The 19,815-nt window shown below is 56.5% G+C and overlaps 1 protein-coding gene across 2 annotated transcripts in view; it reads left to right on the top strand.

Moving 5' to 3' along the window:
* The window catches only part of SYNJ2 (synaptojanin 2), an 83,612-nt gene that overhangs the window by 55,220 nt on the left and 8,577 nt on the right, over nt 1-19,815 (top strand). For both annotated transcript variants that reach the window (XM_058661379.1, XM_058661332.1), the window contains exons 8-22: nt 911-1,083; nt 5,197-5,278; nt 5,777-5,926; nt 6,017-6,173; nt 7,496-7,687; nt 9,351-9,432; nt 10,133-10,273; nt 11,555-11,747; nt 12,379-12,537; nt 13,790-13,946; nt 14,662-14,779; nt 17,173-17,391; nt 17,476-17,554; nt 18,005-18,173; nt 18,396-18,554. In XM_058661379.1, coding sequence (XP_058517362.1) covers nt 911-1,083; nt 5,197-5,278; nt 5,777-5,926; nt 6,017-6,173; nt 7,496-7,687; nt 9,351-9,432; nt 10,133-10,273; nt 11,555-11,747; nt 12,379-12,537; nt 13,790-13,946; nt 14,662-14,779; nt 17,173-17,391; nt 17,476-17,554; nt 18,005-18,173; nt 18,396-18,554 — 2,230 coding nt within the window. The remainder of the gene's footprint in view (nt 1-910; nt 1,084-5,196; nt 5,279-5,776; nt 5,927-6,016; nt 6,174-7,495; nt 7,688-9,350; nt 9,433-10,132; nt 10,274-11,554; nt 11,748-12,378; nt 12,538-13,789; nt 13,947-14,661; nt 14,780-17,172; nt 17,392-17,475; nt 17,555-18,004; nt 18,174-18,395; nt 18,555-19,815) is intronic.

Raw genomic sequence — 19,815 nt, 5'->3', positions numbered from 1 at the left:
CCCACAGCTCAGCGAGCCGCAGGCTCCAAGTACGCCGCTTGGTGCAGCCACTGTCACATGAGCAAGACTTGCCTGTACTGATTCACCTGTGGCTCCTTGGAAATGGGTGTCCGATGCTGCCCCAGCCCAGATGACCTTCTGGCCCCTGCTTCTAGTCCTCCTCCCATTGGCTGGGCAATTGCTGGACTGGTCTGACACGAGGCCCTAAGCCAGGTGGCCTGGGAAGGTGGCCAGCCTGTCCTTGACCTGGGGTGTTTGGCAAGCACAGTGAGGCGGTGCTGGGTCCAGGAAGCCTGGCCTGGTAAAGGAGACTTTTGTCACCAACAACTCCAGGCTGGGCATCCATTTCTGTCTCTCCACCCCACCTGACCCCATGTTTTGCCAGGTCCTGAGCCTCACCGACCCCTGGCTCCCACATCCTGAGGTTTCACAGGGCTGCAGGTCCCACTGAGCTGGACACTTGGCTCCCTGAAGCTGGGGAGGCTGATGCTGGTCGCCAGGGAAACAGGGGGTGGATTGTGAGCTCTGCAGCTGCCGTGCTGCTGTCCCTGGGAGCCCTGGCAGCCCTGGCCACCTGAAGAGCAGAGTGACCCCTCACTGGCCTGGGCCCACTGAGAGCCCTACAGGAGAGCCATGTGCCCGGGGAGCCACCCTGCTCTGGCCTCTTTTGCCCAAGGGGCCTCTTCTGCAGGCAAGATGCACTCTGTGGTATTCCCTCCCCCGGCCTTCCTGCTGCGCTTCCCTCCTGCACCATGGTCCTTCCCGCCGTGTCCCTGAGAACATGCCCGCCAGGCCTGGGCCTCCAGCCATGCTGTGGCCAGCCATGCTGCGGCCAGCTGCACCCATGATGCGTGTGGCAGGTGGGGGTTGCCCTTCGTACCCCTCACCGCCTCCCCCTTTTCTCTTGCAGAAGCTGCTCTGGGCTTCCTGCCACGCCAGTGATACTCCTATGATCAATTTTGACTTCCATCAGTTTGCCAAAGGCGGGAAGCTTGAGAAATTGGAGAACCTCCTGCGGCCTCAGCTGCAGCTGCACTGGGACGACTTGGATGTCTTCACCAAGGGCGACAACACCAGGCCCCGGTGAGTCCCACACTCTGAGCCCCACCCTCCAGCCAGGGGAGCTGTGGGGTGCAGCTCTGTGGGCCCCGCCCTCCAGCCAGGGGAGCCGTGGGGTGCAGCTCTGTGGGGCCCCATGCCCTTCGTTCTTGGCGACCCTGCTACATTCACAACCTCCTGGGACGCAGGCTTGGAGCTGTCAGCATCCAGTGTTCCGCTCTGCCGTCTGTGGAGATGTGCTTGGGAGCCATGCAATAGATAGTTGGTAAAGCATGGCTTTCTGGCAAAAAAGAAAAAGTATCCTTGAAGGCACTGTGTTGTAGAAATAGACCAGGGACTGGCATTGTGTGCAGGACATTAAACCACCACTTGTGACACCAGCGTTGCATGTGGGCATCAGTTCGAGTCCCGATTGCTCCACTGTCTGTGCATTCCCGTCCTGTGCCTGGAGAGCAGCAGCGGGTGGCCATGTGTCAGGCTTCTGTCATGTGAGGGACACCCAGATGGAGTTCCTGGTTCCTGGCTTCTGTGTGGCCTGGTCCAGCCCTAGCCATGTGACCAGTAGATGGAGGCACTCACATCTCTTTCCCCCTGCCCTGCCTCTAGCCCACCACTGTCTCTCTGTAACTTTGCCTTTGAAATAAATAGTTGTTTAAAAATACACTAATAAAGGCACCCTGTTAGAGTATACAGCTTCACAACTCAGTAACAGAGCATTTGCCCTGTGACAGGGACAGCTGGCGGAGCTGGGGCTGCGGGAGGTTAGAGAAGAGCCAGGGGAAGCCACGCACAGTGCACCCGCTCACTGACCCGCATCGTTCTCTATAAAGCCAGCACTCACAGGCCATTCTCAGTCCTTGGCGCCTGCCGCATTTATTCCCAGCTGAGGCCAGGCCTGGCCAGGTGGGGCCCTGCTCCCTGCCTGGTGCTCATGCTCTGAAGTCCTGCTGCCTGCTGGACCATGTCTTCAGGGTTCTGTGCATTTTGCTGGTGACTCGCCTGTGGACCAGCCCCCGCAGGATGACCCTGAAGAGCTGTCCAGGGTTTCTGAGCACAAGGAGGCGAGCAGGCACCTGCTGAGCACTGCTCAAGTGCACACTCCACCTAGCCTGCCGTGGGTTCCATCCCAGTGAGCCCATCACAATGTCAAAATGAGCCTGTGCATATTCAAATAGGTGTCTAAAGAAAAAAGTGTATTTGTTTGACTTGTTAGCATGAAGTGGTGTTGGATGTTATCAGATACCTTCTCTCCATCTATTGAGATGATCATACGATTTTTATTTTTTCTTTTGTTAATGTGGTGTATCACAGTTATTGATTTGTGAATGCTAAGCCATCCCTGCATGCCAGGGATAAATCCCACCTGGTCTGGGTGAATGATCTGCCTCATGTACTGTTGGGAAAAAGCCTGGTCTCTTCAACAAATGCTGTTGGGACAGTTGCATAGCAACCTGCAGAGGTAAGAAGCAAGACCCTACCTGCCACCTCATACAAAAATGAGCTCTAGGGCCCGGTGGCGTGGCCTAGCGGCTAAAGTCCTTGCCTTGAAAGCCCCGGGATCCCATATGGGCACCGGTTCTAATCCCGGCAGCTCCACTTCCCATCCAGCTCCCTGCTTGTGGCCTGGGAAAGCAGTTGAGGACGGCCCAGTGCATTGGGACCCTGCACCCGCGTGGGAGACCCGGAAGAGGTTCCAGGTTCCCGGCTTCAGATCGGTGTGCATCGGCCCGTTGCGGCTCACCTGGGGAGTGAAACATCGGATGGAAGATCTTCCTCTCTGTCTCTCCTCCTCTGTGTATATCTGGCTGTAATAAAATGAATAAATCTTTAAAAAAAAAAAATCAGTTCTAAATGGATCAAGGACCTAACATCTGCACCCAGAGGCATCAGGCCATTAGAGGAAAGCATAGGAAGTACTCTCCAAGATCTAGAAGTTGGGAAAGACTGCTTAGAAAAGTTACCAAAAGCACAGGCAACTAAAGTCCAAATAAACAAATGGGACTGCATCAAACTAAGAAGCTTCTGCACAGCAAAGAAAACGATCCACAAAGCAGTTTAGCAACCAACAGAAGGGGGCGAAGTCTTTGCACATTACAGAACTGATAGAGCACAGATATCCAGGATTTACAAAGAGCTTCAGAAACTCAAGAACAGCAAGACAAACACCGTGAAAAAATGAACAGACATTTTTCAAAAGAACCAATTCAGATGGTTAATAGACACAGCACAAAATGCTCAGGCTCGCTAGCCATCAGGGAAATACAAATGAAAATCACATTGAGGCTCCAGCCAACTCCAGTGAGACTGGCATACATTCAGAACTCTAACAACATCTGTACAACCCCTATGGAAGTCGGTATGGAGAGTGCTAAGAAAACTGAGAATTGACTTGCCATATGACCCTGCTATCTCATTTCTAGAAATGAAATATACATATGAAAGAGTGACCTGTAATCCCATAGTCACAGCAGCACAATGTACAATGGCAAAGGCATGGAAACAACCCAGATTCCTGTAAGAGTGACCTGTAATCCCATATTCACAGCAGCACAATGTACAATGGCGAAGGCATGGAAACAACCCAGATTCCTGTAAGAGTGACCTGTAATCCTATAGTCACAGCAGCACAATGTACAATGGCAAAGGCATGGAAACAACCCAGATTCCTGTAAGAGTGACCTGTAATCCTATATTCACAGCAGCACAATGTACAATGGCAAAGGCATGGAAACAACCCAGATTCCTGTAAGAGTGACCTGTAATCCTATAGTCACAGCAGCACAATGTACAATGGCAAAGGCATGGAAACAACCCAGATTCCTGTAAGAGTGATCTGTAATCCCATAGTCACAGCAGCACAATGTACAATGGCAAAGGCATGGAAACAACCCAGATTCCTGTAAGAGTGATCTGTAATCCTATATTCACAGCAGCACAATGTACAATGGCAAAGGCATGGAAACAACCCAGATTCCTGTAAGAGTGACCTGTAATCCTATATTCACAGCAGCACAATGTACAATGGCAAAGGCATGGAAACAACCCAGATTCCTGTCAAAAGAGGAGTGGATAAACTGTGATACATCTACTCTATGGAATACTACTCAGCCATTAAAAAGAATGAAATTCTACCATTTGCCACAAAATGGTTCCAACTAGAGACCATTTTGCTCAGTGGAGTAAGCCAATCCCAGAAAGACAAATATCATGTGTTTTCTGTGATATAAGAAAACCTTCTCGCAAAATATATGATCACAGGTAAACATGCATGTATATATAGTCATCTGGAGGGACTGTGTAAGAGATTATCATATCCAGATGTGAAGATACAATACAGTATGCATCTCTACTTCCAAATCAGAGGTGGACTGCCAGTGAAACTGTTAAATACATTTTGACAATAAGACGCTGATATCTCTGCCATTGTCTGTACCTACAATGTCAGGATACATGCAAATAGAATGATGAATTTATGACTGTTGTTGAAGGACCACACTATTGTAATGATAGAGAGGAAATCAGTGGGGGGGGGCAAATCCCAGATCCTATAGAACTGTATGATAAAATTAGTTAATTTTAGAAATGCATTTATTTGAAAGGCAGAGCGATGGGCAGGGAGGGAGAGATCTTCCTTCTGCTGGGCCAGGAGCCAGGAGCCCCCAGCCCATCCTAGTCTCCCACATCATGGCAGAGGCCCAAGCACTGGGCCCTCTCTTGCTGCATTGGCAGGAAGCTGGAACAGGAGCAGACCAGCCAGGACTCGAACCAACACTCTGATATGGGATGCCACTGGCGTTTCACTGTGGTGTCTGAAACAGAAACACACACAAAACATGCTGTGTACGACCCGTGGATGAAGGGGTTAGGAGCAGAGGCTTGCAGGAACCTACCTTGCCTTTCCCCTAGGTGCTGTGGCTCCGCATTCGCTAATTCAGTGTTTGCACAATTTAATAAACAGGCAGAGACTGGCTATGTGGGCCTGGCGGGGCAGGCCACTCCTGAGAACATGGTCTGCTGTTCAGCCCTAGTTTGTGGTAACCCCTCGGGCTGCAGGTGGAGCAGGCATCCCTGGAGCGTGGACTGCCCTCTGTCTCCTGAGAACTGTTTGTAACTCTGCATGCTTGTTCTTGTTCCCAGCTTCCAGAAAGGCACTTTGCGGATGAACTGTCTGGACTGCCTGGATCGAACCAACATTGTGCAGAGCTTCATAGCACTGGAGGTCTGTCCCCACTGTGGCAGCTGGCCTCCAGGGCCACCTGTGCTGGAGTGCAGGGTGCGGAGGGCAGGCAGGCAGTGAGGTACACCAGGGTGGCTGCCTACCCCACGTGCAGTCCCTGCACACGGGCCCTGAGAAGCCGGGGGTCTGTGTGACAGACACCTCAAAGCTGGTCTGGGCAGGTTTGGTGCTTCCCTGGGTGGCCCACACCTGCCTGCTCTCAGACTTGCTGCCAGGCAGAGGGTCAGCTCTCTTCTAGCCCTGTGGTCCAAACAGTGGAACTCAGGCATCAGACAAGGGCTGGCGGGGGCGGGGAGGAGGCTCTAGGAGACCTGGGTGTGTTGGAGGTCAGGAGGCTGCTTTGCCTGCACGTGCTCTGGAACCACAATACCCCCGTCCGCAACAAGCCAGAAACTCACACAAAGGCCCTGAGGTGGCCTCTTGGCCACCATGGAGTCTACAGGGGAGACCCTGGTGAGACTGGCCCTCCTCCTGCCCCAGGTCCTGCATCTGCAACTCGAGAGCCTGGGGCTGAACTCCAAGCCCATCGTTGAGCGCTTTGTGGAAGCCTTCAGAGCCATGTGGTCGCTGAACGGGCACAGCTTGAGCAAGGTGTTCACCGGCAGCAGGGCCCTGGAGGGCAAGGCCAAGGTGGGGAAGGCAGGCCTCTGGGCGGGGTGGGGGGAGCAGGGTGGGGCCGGCGGGGTGGCCGCGCTCACAGCCTGTGGCTGGGCTCCACAGGTGGGGAAGCCGGCCCGCTCCATGTCGCGCACCATCCAGTCCAGTTTCTTCGACGGCGTGCGGCAGGAGGCCATCCGGCTGCTGCTAGTGGGAGACGTCTGTGGCGAGGAGTCGGCGGACAAGGAGAGGTTGCTCCTGGACAACGCTGCCCTGCTCAGTGAGCGTCCCTGCCCTGCTCGTGGGGATCCCACCTGCCCTACAGACCCCACCCCTGGGGCAGGGGGCAGACACCTCTAGGGTCTGTGGACCTCTGGCCTGTAGCCACACAGTGCAGCCAGTGACCCTGTACATATAGTTGTCCCTTGGTCCGTGCAGGTGATCCCCCTCCACCCCCTATGGTCTGCAGGGGGCTTGGTCCCTTATGTAACACACGGTATTTGCATCAGATCTATTCTTGTAAGTCATCTCTGCTTTATCTGAGGCTACATAACAGAACCATATAAATAGTTGTGCAGGAGTCATGACCCCCCAAGGCTGCACACCCAGCACAGGTGCGAGTCTCTCTTGTATTTTCCATCCATGGTCGGTTAGATGTGGGAATGCGGAGGTGTGGCTATGGGGGGTGCGGGTCTAGAACCGCAGCTCTCTCCCCTGCTCTCCTGGCTGAGAGAGGGCAGGGTGGAGGGATGCCCTGAGTCTGTGCTGCTCTGAAGTGTCCTTCCTCTCAGGGCTAGCTCCCTGGTAAGCTCGCCTCCGGCCACCCGGGAGCATGCCCCTGAATGGGTGCTGTTGGGTGGTGCTTGCCTCCCCAGGGGAGAGGGTGCCCCAGCCTTGTCCTCTGCCACAGCCGGGGAAGGTGAGGTGACGTCTTACACGCCAGGTCTGACAGAGAAGGGAGGCTTGGCATTTCCCTTAGAACACAAGTTTTATTTTAGGAATTTGGGGTGTTTCTGTTGGAACTAGCTTCATAACCCTGTGTTCCTCTTGTTTGCCTGCTCTTGGGACACACTGGGTGTCTGGGGGCCAAGGGGACCCCGAGTCTTCCCTCTGGGCACTCGAGTAGCCAGGATGGACAATGTTTGGGTTTCGGCCAAGTCACAGTTAGTGGAATTGGAGGTATTGTGGCTGTCTGGTGGCGGGGGGCTGGACACACGAGTCACTGAGAAACCCTTCAGCAGGGCGGAGGGCCAGGGAGGGTCTGTGTTGGAGTTGTTGCGATGCCTGCGTGTCTCTGAAAAGCCCGTTTGCACTGTCCCCTCACTTCCACTCCTGTGCCTTGTTCCTTGGTGAGGCCCCGTAGGGAGAGCTGTGGTCATTCCAGCTGGGGACATGTTTCTGTTCCCCTGTCCCCTGGCCTTGTTGCAAAGGTGGCCTGGGAATGCGTGCTAGTGGCTGTGGTGTCTGACCCTTGGTCCTGCCCCTGAGTGGAGCACTAAGGGCCCTCCCCCAGGCTCTGTGCCCCCCGTCTCTGGCAGGTGCAGGTTGAGCACACACAGAAATATGGCCACGCTATGTCTCTTTCTCCCTCTTCTTCCCCAGTGACGCCCAGGATCCTGAAGGCCATGACAGAGCGTCAGTCGGAGTTCACAACCTACAAACGGATCCGGGTCGCCGTGGGGACCTGGAACGTGAATGGAGGAAAGCAGTTCCGGAGCAACCTCCTGGGCACGGAGGAGCTGGCTACCTGGCTGCTGGACTCACCTGGGCTCCCGGAAGACGTGGAGTCCCCAGGTGAGGACAGGACGCGGGTGTCATCCGGCCTGAGGCAGCAGGCTTGAGCGTTTGTTACTCACTGAATGTTCATTTTATCTCAGAGGCAGAGCATGAGAAAGGCACTCTAGTTTAGTTGGTGCCTCCCATGCTGGCAGCAGCCAGGGTCAGGCCAGGCTAAAGCCAGGAGCCCAGAACTCGGTGCAGGTCACCATGGGTGTGCAAGGACCCCTGTGCTTGAGTCGCTGCTGCAGCTTTCCAGGGCATGTGTTCAGGGCAGCTGGGACGTGGCCGTGGTGGGTGACCTGGCCGCGGTGGGGGTGACTGGAGGAAGCAGAGTGGCTGTAAGGGTTGAACAGGAGCAGGCCCGTGTGGGCTGACGCCACTACCTGAGAACATTCCAGTAGCAGGCTATCCCTGGTCGGGGAGACCTAGACCTCCCTCGGCGTTGACAGGGTCCCAGGTGGAAAATTCTAACATCCGGCCTCATGTGGCTGCTGACCACCAAAACCCAGGCACAGTGACAACCCTGTCTAACGTTACCTCCTGGCCATGTGACAAGACGTCACAGAGTCCCCCGCTCAGCCTCGGGTCCCCTCCTTGAGGTTTCTCAGGGTATATGTGCAAAAATTCCAAAATTGAAAGAAATTCCAGAGCCCTTTGGACCCCAGGCACTCCGGATAGGAGTTACTCAAGCTTGTTACGTCAAACGCTCCCAGCCACCCCAAGCTTTGTAGGAACAGGATCATTTCTCCTCTGGCATCTTGTTTCATTTTCCAGAAATTCCAGGCAAGACCCTCTCCAGGGACCCCCATCTGTGCTGGCCCAGGCAGTGCAGTCCACAGTGGGGAGGCCCTGGAATGCTCGTGTCAGAGGGTGACCCCGCAGTGCAGAGGGCAGTCGGCAGGGTCCACCTGCCACCTGCCACCTGCAGGCCTTTGTACAAGGGGTGGTGGGTATTACGGGACTTAGTGGCATCCTTTCTGGAAACCCTACACATTAGAAGAGGGCCAGCTATTGCTCCTGAGAGGGATAAGCTGCAAGTTCCAGGCTGCCCTGTGTCCCTACAGAGGACAGGAGACGGAGGGCCTCCCTGGCCCCGGGCCGGAGGCTTCGTGGCTTCCTTCAGCAGCGGAACCAAGTCTAGACTTTACTCCCAGGTGTTCCAGTGTCCCCCGACAGCAGTAGCAGCGCCTGTGGGCCAGGCCGACCATTCCCCCTCTGACCCAGTGTCTGCCCCCTCAGATGAGACAACAAGGCTGTGCCCAGCCCTGTGAGTGGGGCTGGAGAGACACGGGCTGTGTTAGCAGGTGTAAGCCCCCTCAGATCACTCAAGGTCTGGGTGGGAGCTGGTCCCGGGAGGCCCAGGGACTGAGTAGTAGTGTGCCCTGTGGGCGCTGGGCAGTCAGACGTCCTGCCCAGCGGCTCTGTGCGTGGTGCTTGCTGTCCCTCTGTGCATAGGGACAGTGATGCTTAGTGACGTCCATGACGTGCCCCAGGGTGGACATGGGAAAGGGTCATGCAGCATGGGCAACAGTCCCAGGGCTGGAGAGTCAGGGAATGGGCTCCCCGCCCCTGTGGCTGTTGCCCACACGTGTCCAGCCTGAGTGGACAGGGCTCACGGAGGCGGGGGGGCTGCGCATGAGGCAGGAATGCATGGTTCCTCTGACGTCTTTCCACGCAGATGACAGCTGCCCGGCTGACCTCTACGCCGTGGGGTTTGAAGAGATGGTGGAACTCAGTGCAGGCAACATTGTCAACGCCAGGTAAGCAGTGGGGCATTTCCCAGCAGGCCCTGGGCTGCCCACCGTCGTCACACTGATAGGCTGCCCACCGTCACACTGATAGGCTGCCCTGCTCGTCTCCCTGCTCACGAGGGCCGGAAGGCTGGCTCTTGCTGCGTTTCCTGTGAGGTGCTGCAGCCGGGACCCTGTGTTGACGCTGATTCATGCCGCCACAAGCAGCTGGCAACTGTGAGCCAGCGGGGCAGGGCAGGGCAGGGCAGGGCCGGGCCGGGAGAGCCCAGCTAATTCAGAAGTCCTGGGTGAGGTGGGAAAGCAGGCCTGCAGGGAGATGCCCCTCCTCCCCACTCCAGGCAAACAGGAAACACTCAGCACCTGCAGATTAGCACCAACCTGGCAGAATGTCAACCAGATATCTGCCTCCCCTACACTGGCCCAGTGTTCATTCAAGGAACTTTCTAAACAAATAAGTAAGGACTCATGGAGTCTTTGTGCAAAGAACCCTACCCTACCCGTATTGGGTTTCAAGGGCTGAGGGGGCAACTCCTGTGATGTGCAAGGCACAACCAAAAGTATCTGGATCCCCCAGTGCGGGAGTGAGGGCTCATCACTCCGGGGGTGCAGGCTGGGAAAGGCAACCCCATGAAGGGAAGGGCGGGGAATGGGGGTGGGGGTCAGTGCTTGCAAGCTCCTGACCACTGCGCCTGCTCCTGTCTGCCCCTAGCACCACCAACAGGAAGATGTGGGGTGAACAGCTTCAGAAAGCCATCTCGCGCTCCCATAGGTACATCCTCCTGACCTCGGCGCAGCTGGTGGGCGTCTGTCTCTACATCTTTGTGCGCCCATACCATGTGCCGTTCATCAGGTAAAACCATTTCCTTCATGGACATCTGGGGGGAACCGAGGGCTGCTGGCCTTTGTGTTCTGGTTCTTGCTTGCACCCACACCCCACACCCCAAGCAGGAACCAGGACCCACCATTATTTGGATAAATGGAGCACAGTTAAACAAAAAAAAAAAAGGAAAAACTAGACTGAATAGAATATTGTCTGGGAAGTAAAAAGCCACAATGGGTATTCCCCAGCTCAGGAAGCTGCTCTTAGTGTCACCCATGTCACACTAAGTTCTGGGCAAAGGCCGAGGGCAGGAACTCTCTCAGAGAATTCCAAGGAGAAATTACGTCACCCCGCATTGTCCCTCCAGAATCAAAGCTGAGAGGTGCCTGGGTATGTGTAAGATGCTAGAGGATGCCGCGCCCTCTGCCCGCTGTCAGCCAATCCCCCGGCTCCCACGGAGGATGCCGCGCCCTCTGCCCGCTGTCAGCCAATCCCCTGGATCCCACAGAGGATGCCCCGCCCTCTCAGCCTCCAGGATGACCTCCAGGCTTTCTCATTGCTGTTGAGGTTGGGCTCATCTTCCTGCAGAAACAGGCATCCAGGTGGCAGAGCATGGGGAGCAGGACTGTACTCCGCCTGTGTTGCCATCCTCTGTGGCTCTGGGAGGGCGTGGAGGCCATGGCCGTGCTGTCTTGCGCTGGCAGTGCCCAAGCTGGTGTGGGAGTCAGAGAGAGTGAACAGCTGTTTGGACCAGAGCACAGGGTGTCGGGAGGGTGCCCTGGGTTCCCCAGGCCCCAGCCTAAGGTCCCTGTGGTCCCCAGCGTGTCTCCCTTGCATGCCCTGGCAAGCTCAAGGCCTCGCCTTGTCAGCTAGGGAGCAGGTGCAAACCAGTGGCCTGATCTGCAAATGCCACAGTGGCAACTTATGGCCGTGGTTGTTCAGGGACTTGCCTGCTCATGAGCCTCCATGCAAAGTTGCAAGAGCCTGTGTCGTATGAGAGCTGGCCTGATACCTGGGCTCGGCCCTGCACAAACGGCTACAAGTTTCTGGTTCCTGAGGTGGGTTTATTACTGGTTGAAGCCACTTGTGTGCACCATGTGCATGGGGCATGGCCGGGGACCGTCACGTTTGTGTGGTTCCTGCTGGTGTGAACGGGGGCACAACAGCAGGGACGACGTGTCAGCCTCACAGGGTAGAGGCCACACGTGGAAGACGCTCCAGCCGCCGAGGACATCCTGACTGTGGGGTCACCTGTGGCTAACTGCCCCGGAGCTGCAGCATGACACAGAAGGGATGATTCCTGTGTTGCAGGGACGTGGCCATCGACACGGTGAAGACCGGCATGGGGGGGAAGGCCGGGAACAAGGGCGCCGTGGGCATCCGCTTCCAGTTCCACAGCAGCAGCTTCTGCTTCATCTGCAGCCACCTGACGGCAGGGCAGTCGCAGGTGAAGGAGCGTAACGAGGACTACAGGGAGATCACCCACAAACTGTCCTTCCCCACGGTGAGCCCCGGCGGCCAGGGGATGGGGGAGGGCCCCTGCTGGACGGGCTGGGTGTAAAGAGACCAGCAGAGCCCGCTCCCCGATGCCACCCTGGACTTCCTTCCATGGGTTCTCCCACAAATGAGGGGATTGGGAAAGGAAAGCAGCCTGTCGCTCCATCCTGGTGATAATACCAGGGATCTAGAGCAGCAGCCCTTCTGGAAGACGGCGGCGGGTGTGCTCCGCGCTGCCCTCTAGTGGCAAGCCAGAGGTTGTCCTTGCAGTTTTTCTTCTAAAACTTTATGTAAGATTTTATTCTCTTTCTTATACAACCCTGCACATCTTAAGTCTGGTGGAAATGCAGAGAAGATGAACTTTGGCTGGCCCCCAGAATTTCCCAGTGTCAAAGACCCTGAACACAAGGCACAAGTATTGAGGGCCCCTCACGAAAGAATACACTTATTAGCACCTAGCACAGTAGCTGTGACCACAAGTAACTACTTAAATTAGTTAAACTTCCCTCACGTGCCCCGTCCTTACACGTGGCTAGGCAGCTGTCGCCATTGGCCAGTACAAGGAGGACACACTCCTTGTGGGGGACCATCCCCCCAGGTGACCGCTGTGACTGACCGTCGTTTTCCTGACCACTTAGGGCAGAAACGTGTTTTCTCATGATTATGTGTTCTGGTGCGGCGACTTCAACTACCGCATCGACCTCACCTACGAAGAGGTTTTCTACTTTGTGAAGCGCCAGGACTGGAAGCGGCTGCTGGAGTTCGATCAGCTGCAGCTACAGAAGTCCAGCGGCAAAGTAAGTGGGCGCCAGCACGTGCTGCCCGTACGCCCCGGCAGCCAGTGGACGCTGTGTCCTGGGGGCTGCCACCACGCATCTCTGCGCTGTGGGAAAGGTGTGGGCTTGCACAGTCTGAGGGCAGCCTCCTGGATGCCTGGCAGTCACGGCCTGAGTCCAGGCGCCCTCGGCCCACGCTATGCAGGCACCTGCGGGCCCTAAACCCTGGCCCCCGTTCCAGACTCTGCAGGGGCACCTATGTTTCTGGACTGGCAAGCCAGCTTTTGGCTCGGGATTCTACCAGAATACTCTTCCGTCTGTGTTAGCTCGTCTCGTTGCTGAAGACACCAGGTTATAACACTCGCTGGTTTGCTTGACACACCGGATTTGTCGGTGGGATCCTCTGGCTTGCCCTGCAGAGGAGTCATAGACCTATTTTATAGACCAGAAAGACGCAGAATATGAACTCAAATAGTCCGCCTAAGGCTACACAGCCAGTACCCAGGGTCATGTTGGGTCTGACTCCGGTGTCGTGTCCCCAAGGTGGGGGGGGGGCTGCTTGGTTCTCTGTGTAGGCCAGGACAGTGTTGAGCTGTAGGGTCTGACCTGGGTTCTGCAATGTCCTTCCAGCACCTTCCAGACGCCCTGAGCGTGTCCTCTTCCACAGTGGATGCTGCTGGCCCTCTTAGCTCCCTGGCTGGGTGGGCTGAGGTAAAGGGGCTAGTGTAAGCCCATTGCCTTCCAAAGCAGAGCCAGCGAGGGTGCAGGGCGGGAAGTCCCTGAAGTGGGCTTTCGCTGCCTTTCTAGCTCAGCCCCTTCTGAGCCCTGGAACAGGGACCCTACCAGCTACCCTAAACTGGCATCCCCTCCCTCCTGCCAACACCCTCATACCCCAAGAATGTGAGAGCAGGTGTTCCTGGTGACCCAGCCACTGAGGCCAACCCAGAGTTAAACAGAGGGGAAGTATTAACTTTTCTGCACTCACCTTGTTAGGGAGCAGAATGGAGTGGGGCCTTGGCAGGGGTGGGACAGGCACCCCACCCAGGAGCAAGGGATCCCTGCCTGCACCTGTCACGGAGTCCCGCTCTGGGGGGCAAGACATCTTGGCAAGCAGGGGTGCACACCCTGACTCACATCCACCCTGTGTAGACATGTGTGCAGCCGTAACACAGAGCCTGGCACTTCCTGAATCTTTGTGTCCCTTGGTTCCGTGACAAACATCCCGAGCCCGGGGGAACTGAGGCGGCCCTGTGCTTTATCTGCTTCCCTCTAGATTTTTAAGGACTTTCACGAAGGAGCCATTACTTTTGGACCCACCTACAAGTATGACGTGGGCTCCGAGGCCTATGACACAAGTGACAAGTGTCGCACACCAGCCTGGACGGACAGGGTGCTATGGTGGAGGAAGAAGTACCCTTCAGATAAAACAGGTGTGTAGGAGGTGCACCCACGGGGGGTGGGGAGGGGACCTGCCTCTGCAGGCCAGCGCACTACTGCACCTGTACAAATTAGGTCCAAACGGGTCGTTCTTGAGGTGATGCTTCAGCTTCCGGAGCGTCGAGCAGGCTGTCCCCGGGTGTCCCAGGCTGTCCCAGGCTGTCCCAGGGTAGAGGAAGAGGAGGATGTGAGGGGGCCCCTCCACCTGCCCCCACCCTCAGCTGCCCAACTCTCACCCCGTTAAAACACCAAATGTGAACAAGACACGGGAAAACAGGAGCTGTGTTTTCATTTGCCATGGGTCATTCTCTGCGTTTGGGACACTTACTGAATAGCCACGGCCTGGCACACTGGAGTCCACGTTCTGTGCAGGCGTGTCTGCTGAGGTTGCCAATCCAGGAAGCCTCATCTGCAGAGAAAAAAAATACACCTTCGACAGCTTCCTTCAAGGAGACAGAGAGCATTCGTTGGGCCCGAGATGGCCAAAGGCCTCCCCTGGGGCCTTGGATGTGGAAGCCTGGCAGCAGCCACCTCTGTCCGGGACCTCGGCTAGTCCCCTGGGCAGGAAGTACGGCCGTGGCTTGGGCAGCCCCAGTTTGACCATGAGGTGTTCTGGGTGCAGAAGTCTGACGGTCTCCTGTTGTGTGTTGTGTCATGCTGCTGACACAATACTGTTGTCTGTCTCTCTCCACGGGTCCCTGGGAGTAGCTGGAGAGCTCAACCTCCTGGAACGTGACCTGGATGAGGACACCAAGGTCAGACACACCTGGTCCCCTGGCACCCTCAGGTACTACGGCCGCGCCGAGCTCCAGGCCTCTGATCACAGGTACGCTCCGGGATGACGCTGCCTTGTCCAGGGGCACAGTCAGAGCCACCGCCTCGCGGGGGGCACCCACACACGGACCCCCTAGTGGGTAGTGTGTGTGTGTGTGTATAAAATACACACTGGACCAAAGCCTGGAGCAGATCTCCATGGGTCTGTGTTCCCAGGGCCCGAGATAGCCTTTTGTCATTTTTCCCTGTCATGAACCACATTGTTTGTGAACATCTTAAAGTATGACTGGCAGTATTTTGTGGCTTTTGTATTCGTGTATCTGTGGAATTTACCCAATCACCTACTGATGCATTTTTTCCCTAATATTTTGTTATAAACATCATCCTTTTTAAAAAAGATTGGTGAATTTTGAAAGTTGGGATTACAGAAAGACACAGGTAGAAAGATCTTGGATCTGCTGGTTCACTTCCCGCCCCTGCCGATGGTCACAATGGCCAAGGCTGAGCTAGGAAGGGGCCAGGAGCCAGGAGTTTCCTCTGGGTCTCCCACTTGGGTGGCAGGGCCCAAGCAATTGAGCCGTGTTGTACTGCTTTTCCTAGGCCATCAGCAGGGAGCGGGGTGGGAGGTAGAGCAGCCAGGACACAGACCAGTCCCCCTATGGGATGCCAGCCTTGTAGGCAGCAGCTGTTGCTTGCCAGGCCATAGTGCAGCCCCACACCATGGGGCTTTTAAACCTTGTGCACTGTTGGTTTGGCCTCTGGCATCATGCACTGAGAATAGGCAGGAGGCAGCAGATGGAGGGAGGAGAGTAGCCCTTCAGCTCAGGGTGGGTGCTGGGGAGAACCATGCCATGGGCATCTTGCAACACACAATCCCTGGTGGAGTGTGAGGGTACAGATGAGTTTAAATCTGTACATGTTTCTGAGTTCTTCCAACACCCATTCTTGCCAGCGTAGACCCAGAGCTAAACCCTGCAAGGTTGGCAAATAAGGGGTCTTACATGCCAGGCCTGCTTCTTGCTTCCAAAGAGACCATGCTATCATGGAATTTCTGAGAGAGAGAGAGAGAGAGAGAGAGAAAGAGAGAGAGAGAGAGAGATTTGAAAGTGCTATGAAAAAAATAATAATAATAAAAAAGAAAGTGGCAGGTGAAGAACCCAGACTCCAGGGGGCTCGTGGGTCGGCAGGACACGGCTATGGCCCGGGCTGGGGTGAGGTCATGTCAGCTGGAGGGACAGCAGGATCTCCCCAGCGGGTGAGGGTGGGAGCAGAAATCACGTGTGGAACAGAGCAGCTGGCAACAAGGTGGCAGCCCTGACGTCAACCCTGCAGACTCAGACAGCCAGCAGGACCCTCCCCACCCCTGCCACCACTAGAAGGCTCAGGAAACTTAAGGATTATGCTGAGTGACCAAGAGGGCTGCTGCCCTTCGCCGGCAGTCCTATATGCAGCACGCTCTGTTTCCACGTGGTGCAGTGTGGCAGCTCTGCGGGGAGCTCTCATAGTCTCAAGGCACCTTTCCAGTTTTACAGAGATAGAGCCATCCCTCTATCAGAGCCCCCGCCTTGACTGTACCATGCCTGCTGGCCCCGGGGTGTGGGTCTCCCTGGTGTCACACCTTAGGATTGCACAGGTTCTTGGATGGATGTAAGGTGACTGTCCCCATGCTGGGCCATCCTCTCCCTCCTTCCCTTCCTGCCCATACAGTCCACGCTTCCGTGGTCACCCGTCTGTGGCCGTTACCATAGGGTGAAGGGAGGGTCAGGTCAATAGAGGGGGCCATCTCAGGGTGGCAGGGCAGTGGGCCAAGCAGCTGTGTGCTAACTTGAAGCTCAGGCAGGCAAAATACTGCTTGCCCACGCATGCAGCAGGACAGGGAGTGTCAGGGTGCCTGCGGGGTGGCTACTGGCCAGCCACTGGAGGATGGCTGCGGGCCATGCACTGCTTCCCACCCCCCAAGATCATCCTTAGATAACAATAGGTAGCATTAAGATTGGGAAGCCAGTGGTTGTGTCTTGGGATGCTGGCTTCCCATATGGGTGCTGGTTGGAGTTCCGGCTGCTCCATTTCCAGTCCAGCTGCCTGCTAACACACCTGGGAGGCCATAGTGATGGCCCAAAGGGGAGACCCAAATGGGGTTTTAGGTTCCTGGCTTCAGCCTAGCCCAGCCCTGACGAATGAGCCAGTGGATGGAAGATATTCTCTTTCTTTCTCCCCCTCTCTCTCAGTAACTTTGCCTTTCTTTTAAATACCCAACAAAAACACGGGTTGGGAAAGACAACAACGGAGCAGCTGGCTTGCTCCCCTGCACGCTGGCAGCCATGTGCGTGGCAATCGATGCTCATAGTTTACCAGCAGGGCTTGGGGAGGCCGGGAGAGGCAGGGGCGTGGACACACGGCCCGGGTTAACCATCCTCCCCCGTCTCCCCTTCATGTCCCACGCAGACCCGTGCTGGCGGTCGTGGAGGTGGAAGTGCAAGAAGTCGACGTGGGTGCTCGGGAGAGGGTTTTGCAGGAAGTGTCCTCTTTCCAGGGCCCCCTGGACGCCACGGTCATCGTGAACCTGCAGTCGCCGACCCTGGAGGAGGAGAAGGAATTTCCTGAGGAGCTGCGTGCCGAGCTCATGCAGATCTTGGGGAATTATGGGACCATTGTGCTAGTACGGTACGCAGAGGCTGCCCGTGGCGGGCAGGTGGGCGGAGCTGCTGCGTGCTGCTCAGCCCTCACTTGGCCTCACCCACCTTGCAGGATCAACCAGGGTCAGATGCTGGTGACTTTCGCAGATAGTCACTCGGCGCTCAGTGTACTGGACATGGATGGCAAGAAGGTGAGTGGCCCTTGGTCACACCGTGTGTATTCCCCACTTTGGCCTGGCCTGTGTGTGCTTGTGGGGATGCCCAGAGGGAAACAGCTGAGCAGTTCTTTCTTTTGAGTCTGAGCCGACTGGGGCTGGCCCGGGTGCTCCCAGACTCGGGAAAGAGCGAGTTCCTAGTGTCTGGTTCCTGCATGTTCATGGATCTTGCGCCCACTCATGTGTGGACCAGCCTTCTCTTTAGAATGGGTGTTTGGAGACATACGGCTCCCACACGGTCTGTTTTTGCTATTCCCCGGCTTTAAATGCACACGGGATACAAATGCACTGGAGGCCAGGTGCTAAGTGGGGCCTGCATCTCTCCGGGCAGCTCCTGAGGGTTAGCCTTGCTGCCCACACTTGGCAGGCCCTGGGGGTGGCTATACCATCCCTGTGACTCCCTCCCCACCCCCAATGCGGTGACAGGTGAGAGGCAGAGCTCTGAAGATCCTACCCAAGACCAAGGACTGGCTGAAAGGCCTGCGCGAGGAACTCACGCGGAAACGGGACAGCCTGGCCCCCGTGTCGCCCACTGCCAACTCCTATTTGCTCGAGGAAAACTTCGACTTCAGCAGCCTGGACTATGAGTCTGAGGGTCAGTGGCCCTGGAGAGGGGGCAGGCGGGGCCGCTGGGAGATCAGGGAAGATGGCGCTGGAGCCAGGCCCCACGGAGCAGAGAGGCTGCTGCCAGGATGGCAGGTGGCAGTTGCACTTACCACAGTGACTTTGAGGCTGGTGGGTCCCAGGACAGGTGGACAACAGATGTGTGAGCCAGAGCCCCTGCCGCCCCCTCACTGCCGCTCTCTGCCTCTCCCAGGGGATGTCCTTGACGATGAAGATGACGAGGAGTACTTGGTGGAAGAGTTCGGGCAGTCCCTGGCCTCGGACGGTGAGCTGGGGGCAGACAGCCCAGCCGAGGCCCCTCCCAGCAAGTCACCAGCGCCGGCCAGGAAGCAGCAGCGTCCCACGTACAAAGGTAGCTTGGTCTGCTTTCCTCAACAGGACACACGGGCAGCTGGGCAGTGGCCAGGGCTGTCAGGCATGCGTGTGGACGCTGGAAGAGGCCCAGGATGCGGAGGCATGGGGCAGGCTAGCTCTGGACCCAGGAGGTGCCCAATCCCATCCACACCTGGGGTGCTCCCACCTCATTCTGTCATGCTGAGTCCCATGCCCACTTCCCACAGGCCACAGTTCTGAACTTGCTTCATATCTCATTTTATTTTCTCCAAGAAAACTTTTTCTGTTTCAGTCCTGTAAGAGCCTCGGTAGCTCCCTCCTTGGAGCGTATTGGTGCCTCCACTTGACGTGATATGATAAGATAGCTATTGTTCACGATGAAATCAACGTGTCCTTTAGGCTAGGGCTGGGGCTGCAGGTCACAGGGTTGAACCACTGCTCCATCAGGCCTTGGTAACACTGTCCTGCCCTCCCCTGAGATGCTGTCTCCAGCTCTGAGTTACCGCCTCTGCCATAGGAGGGCAGCTCTACCAGCAGGTGCAGGGCCTCCTCTGGTGTCGGGCCCCTGGAACTGGGACCTAGAGTGGATTGGGGTGCTTCCTGAGAGAGGGGTCTGTACCCCGCAGTGCCTGTAACAGCCCCCACAGCCGTCGGCAGCTTCTGCTCCTGTAGGCTATTGAGCCCCACCTGGAGCCTGGATCAGCGTGGGCAGTGGGTCCATGGGAATTTGGTGTTGCCTGCAGCTCCTGGGTGGTCTGGAGCCGAGTTGGGGCCTAGCATTGGAACGTCACGCACTGCTGTACGTGGCCTGGGCAGAGGCTCTCCTGGTGGGTACAGCCAAGGTGATGCTCCCTACAGAGCACACGCAACCCTTTCTTCTGGGATGGCAGCCATCCCGGCAGCCTGCAGAGGCCAGGGCAGATGGGGATGTACACACTTCTTTAAGCAGAAGAATCCCCAGGGTAACCATGGGCCCACGGGTATCACAGGGACCCTCGAGTGCTCAGCCATTCCCAGTGCAGGGAGAAGCCGTGCCTCTCCCCAGCCCCGGCCATAAACGGAATTGAGCTGCGGAACTTGGGGATGGAGTCTGAGTCAAGATGAAGTAAAGGGGTGTGCTGTGGGGTGTGTGGACTTGTGTCCCCAGTACAGGTGTCTCTGTAGGACAAAAGATGTGTCGCTTCTGCTGCTTCTCCGTACCAGGTGTGTGCAGGGTGACACTCTGGAAGCTGTGTGGCAGGGCTCGCCCTGGCCAGCTGCTGGTCCCAGGCTGCCTGTGG

The sequence above is a fragment of the Ochotona princeps genome, chromosome 1 (genome assembly GCF_030435755.1).
Source record: "Ochotona princeps isolate mOchPri1 chromosome 1, mOchPri1.hap1, whole genome shotgun sequence".
Classification (NCBI taxonomy): domain Eukaryota; kingdom Metazoa; phylum Chordata; class Mammalia; order Lagomorpha; family Ochotonidae; genus Ochotona; species Ochotona princeps.
This window is presented reverse-complemented; position numbering and strand designations above follow the sequence as displayed.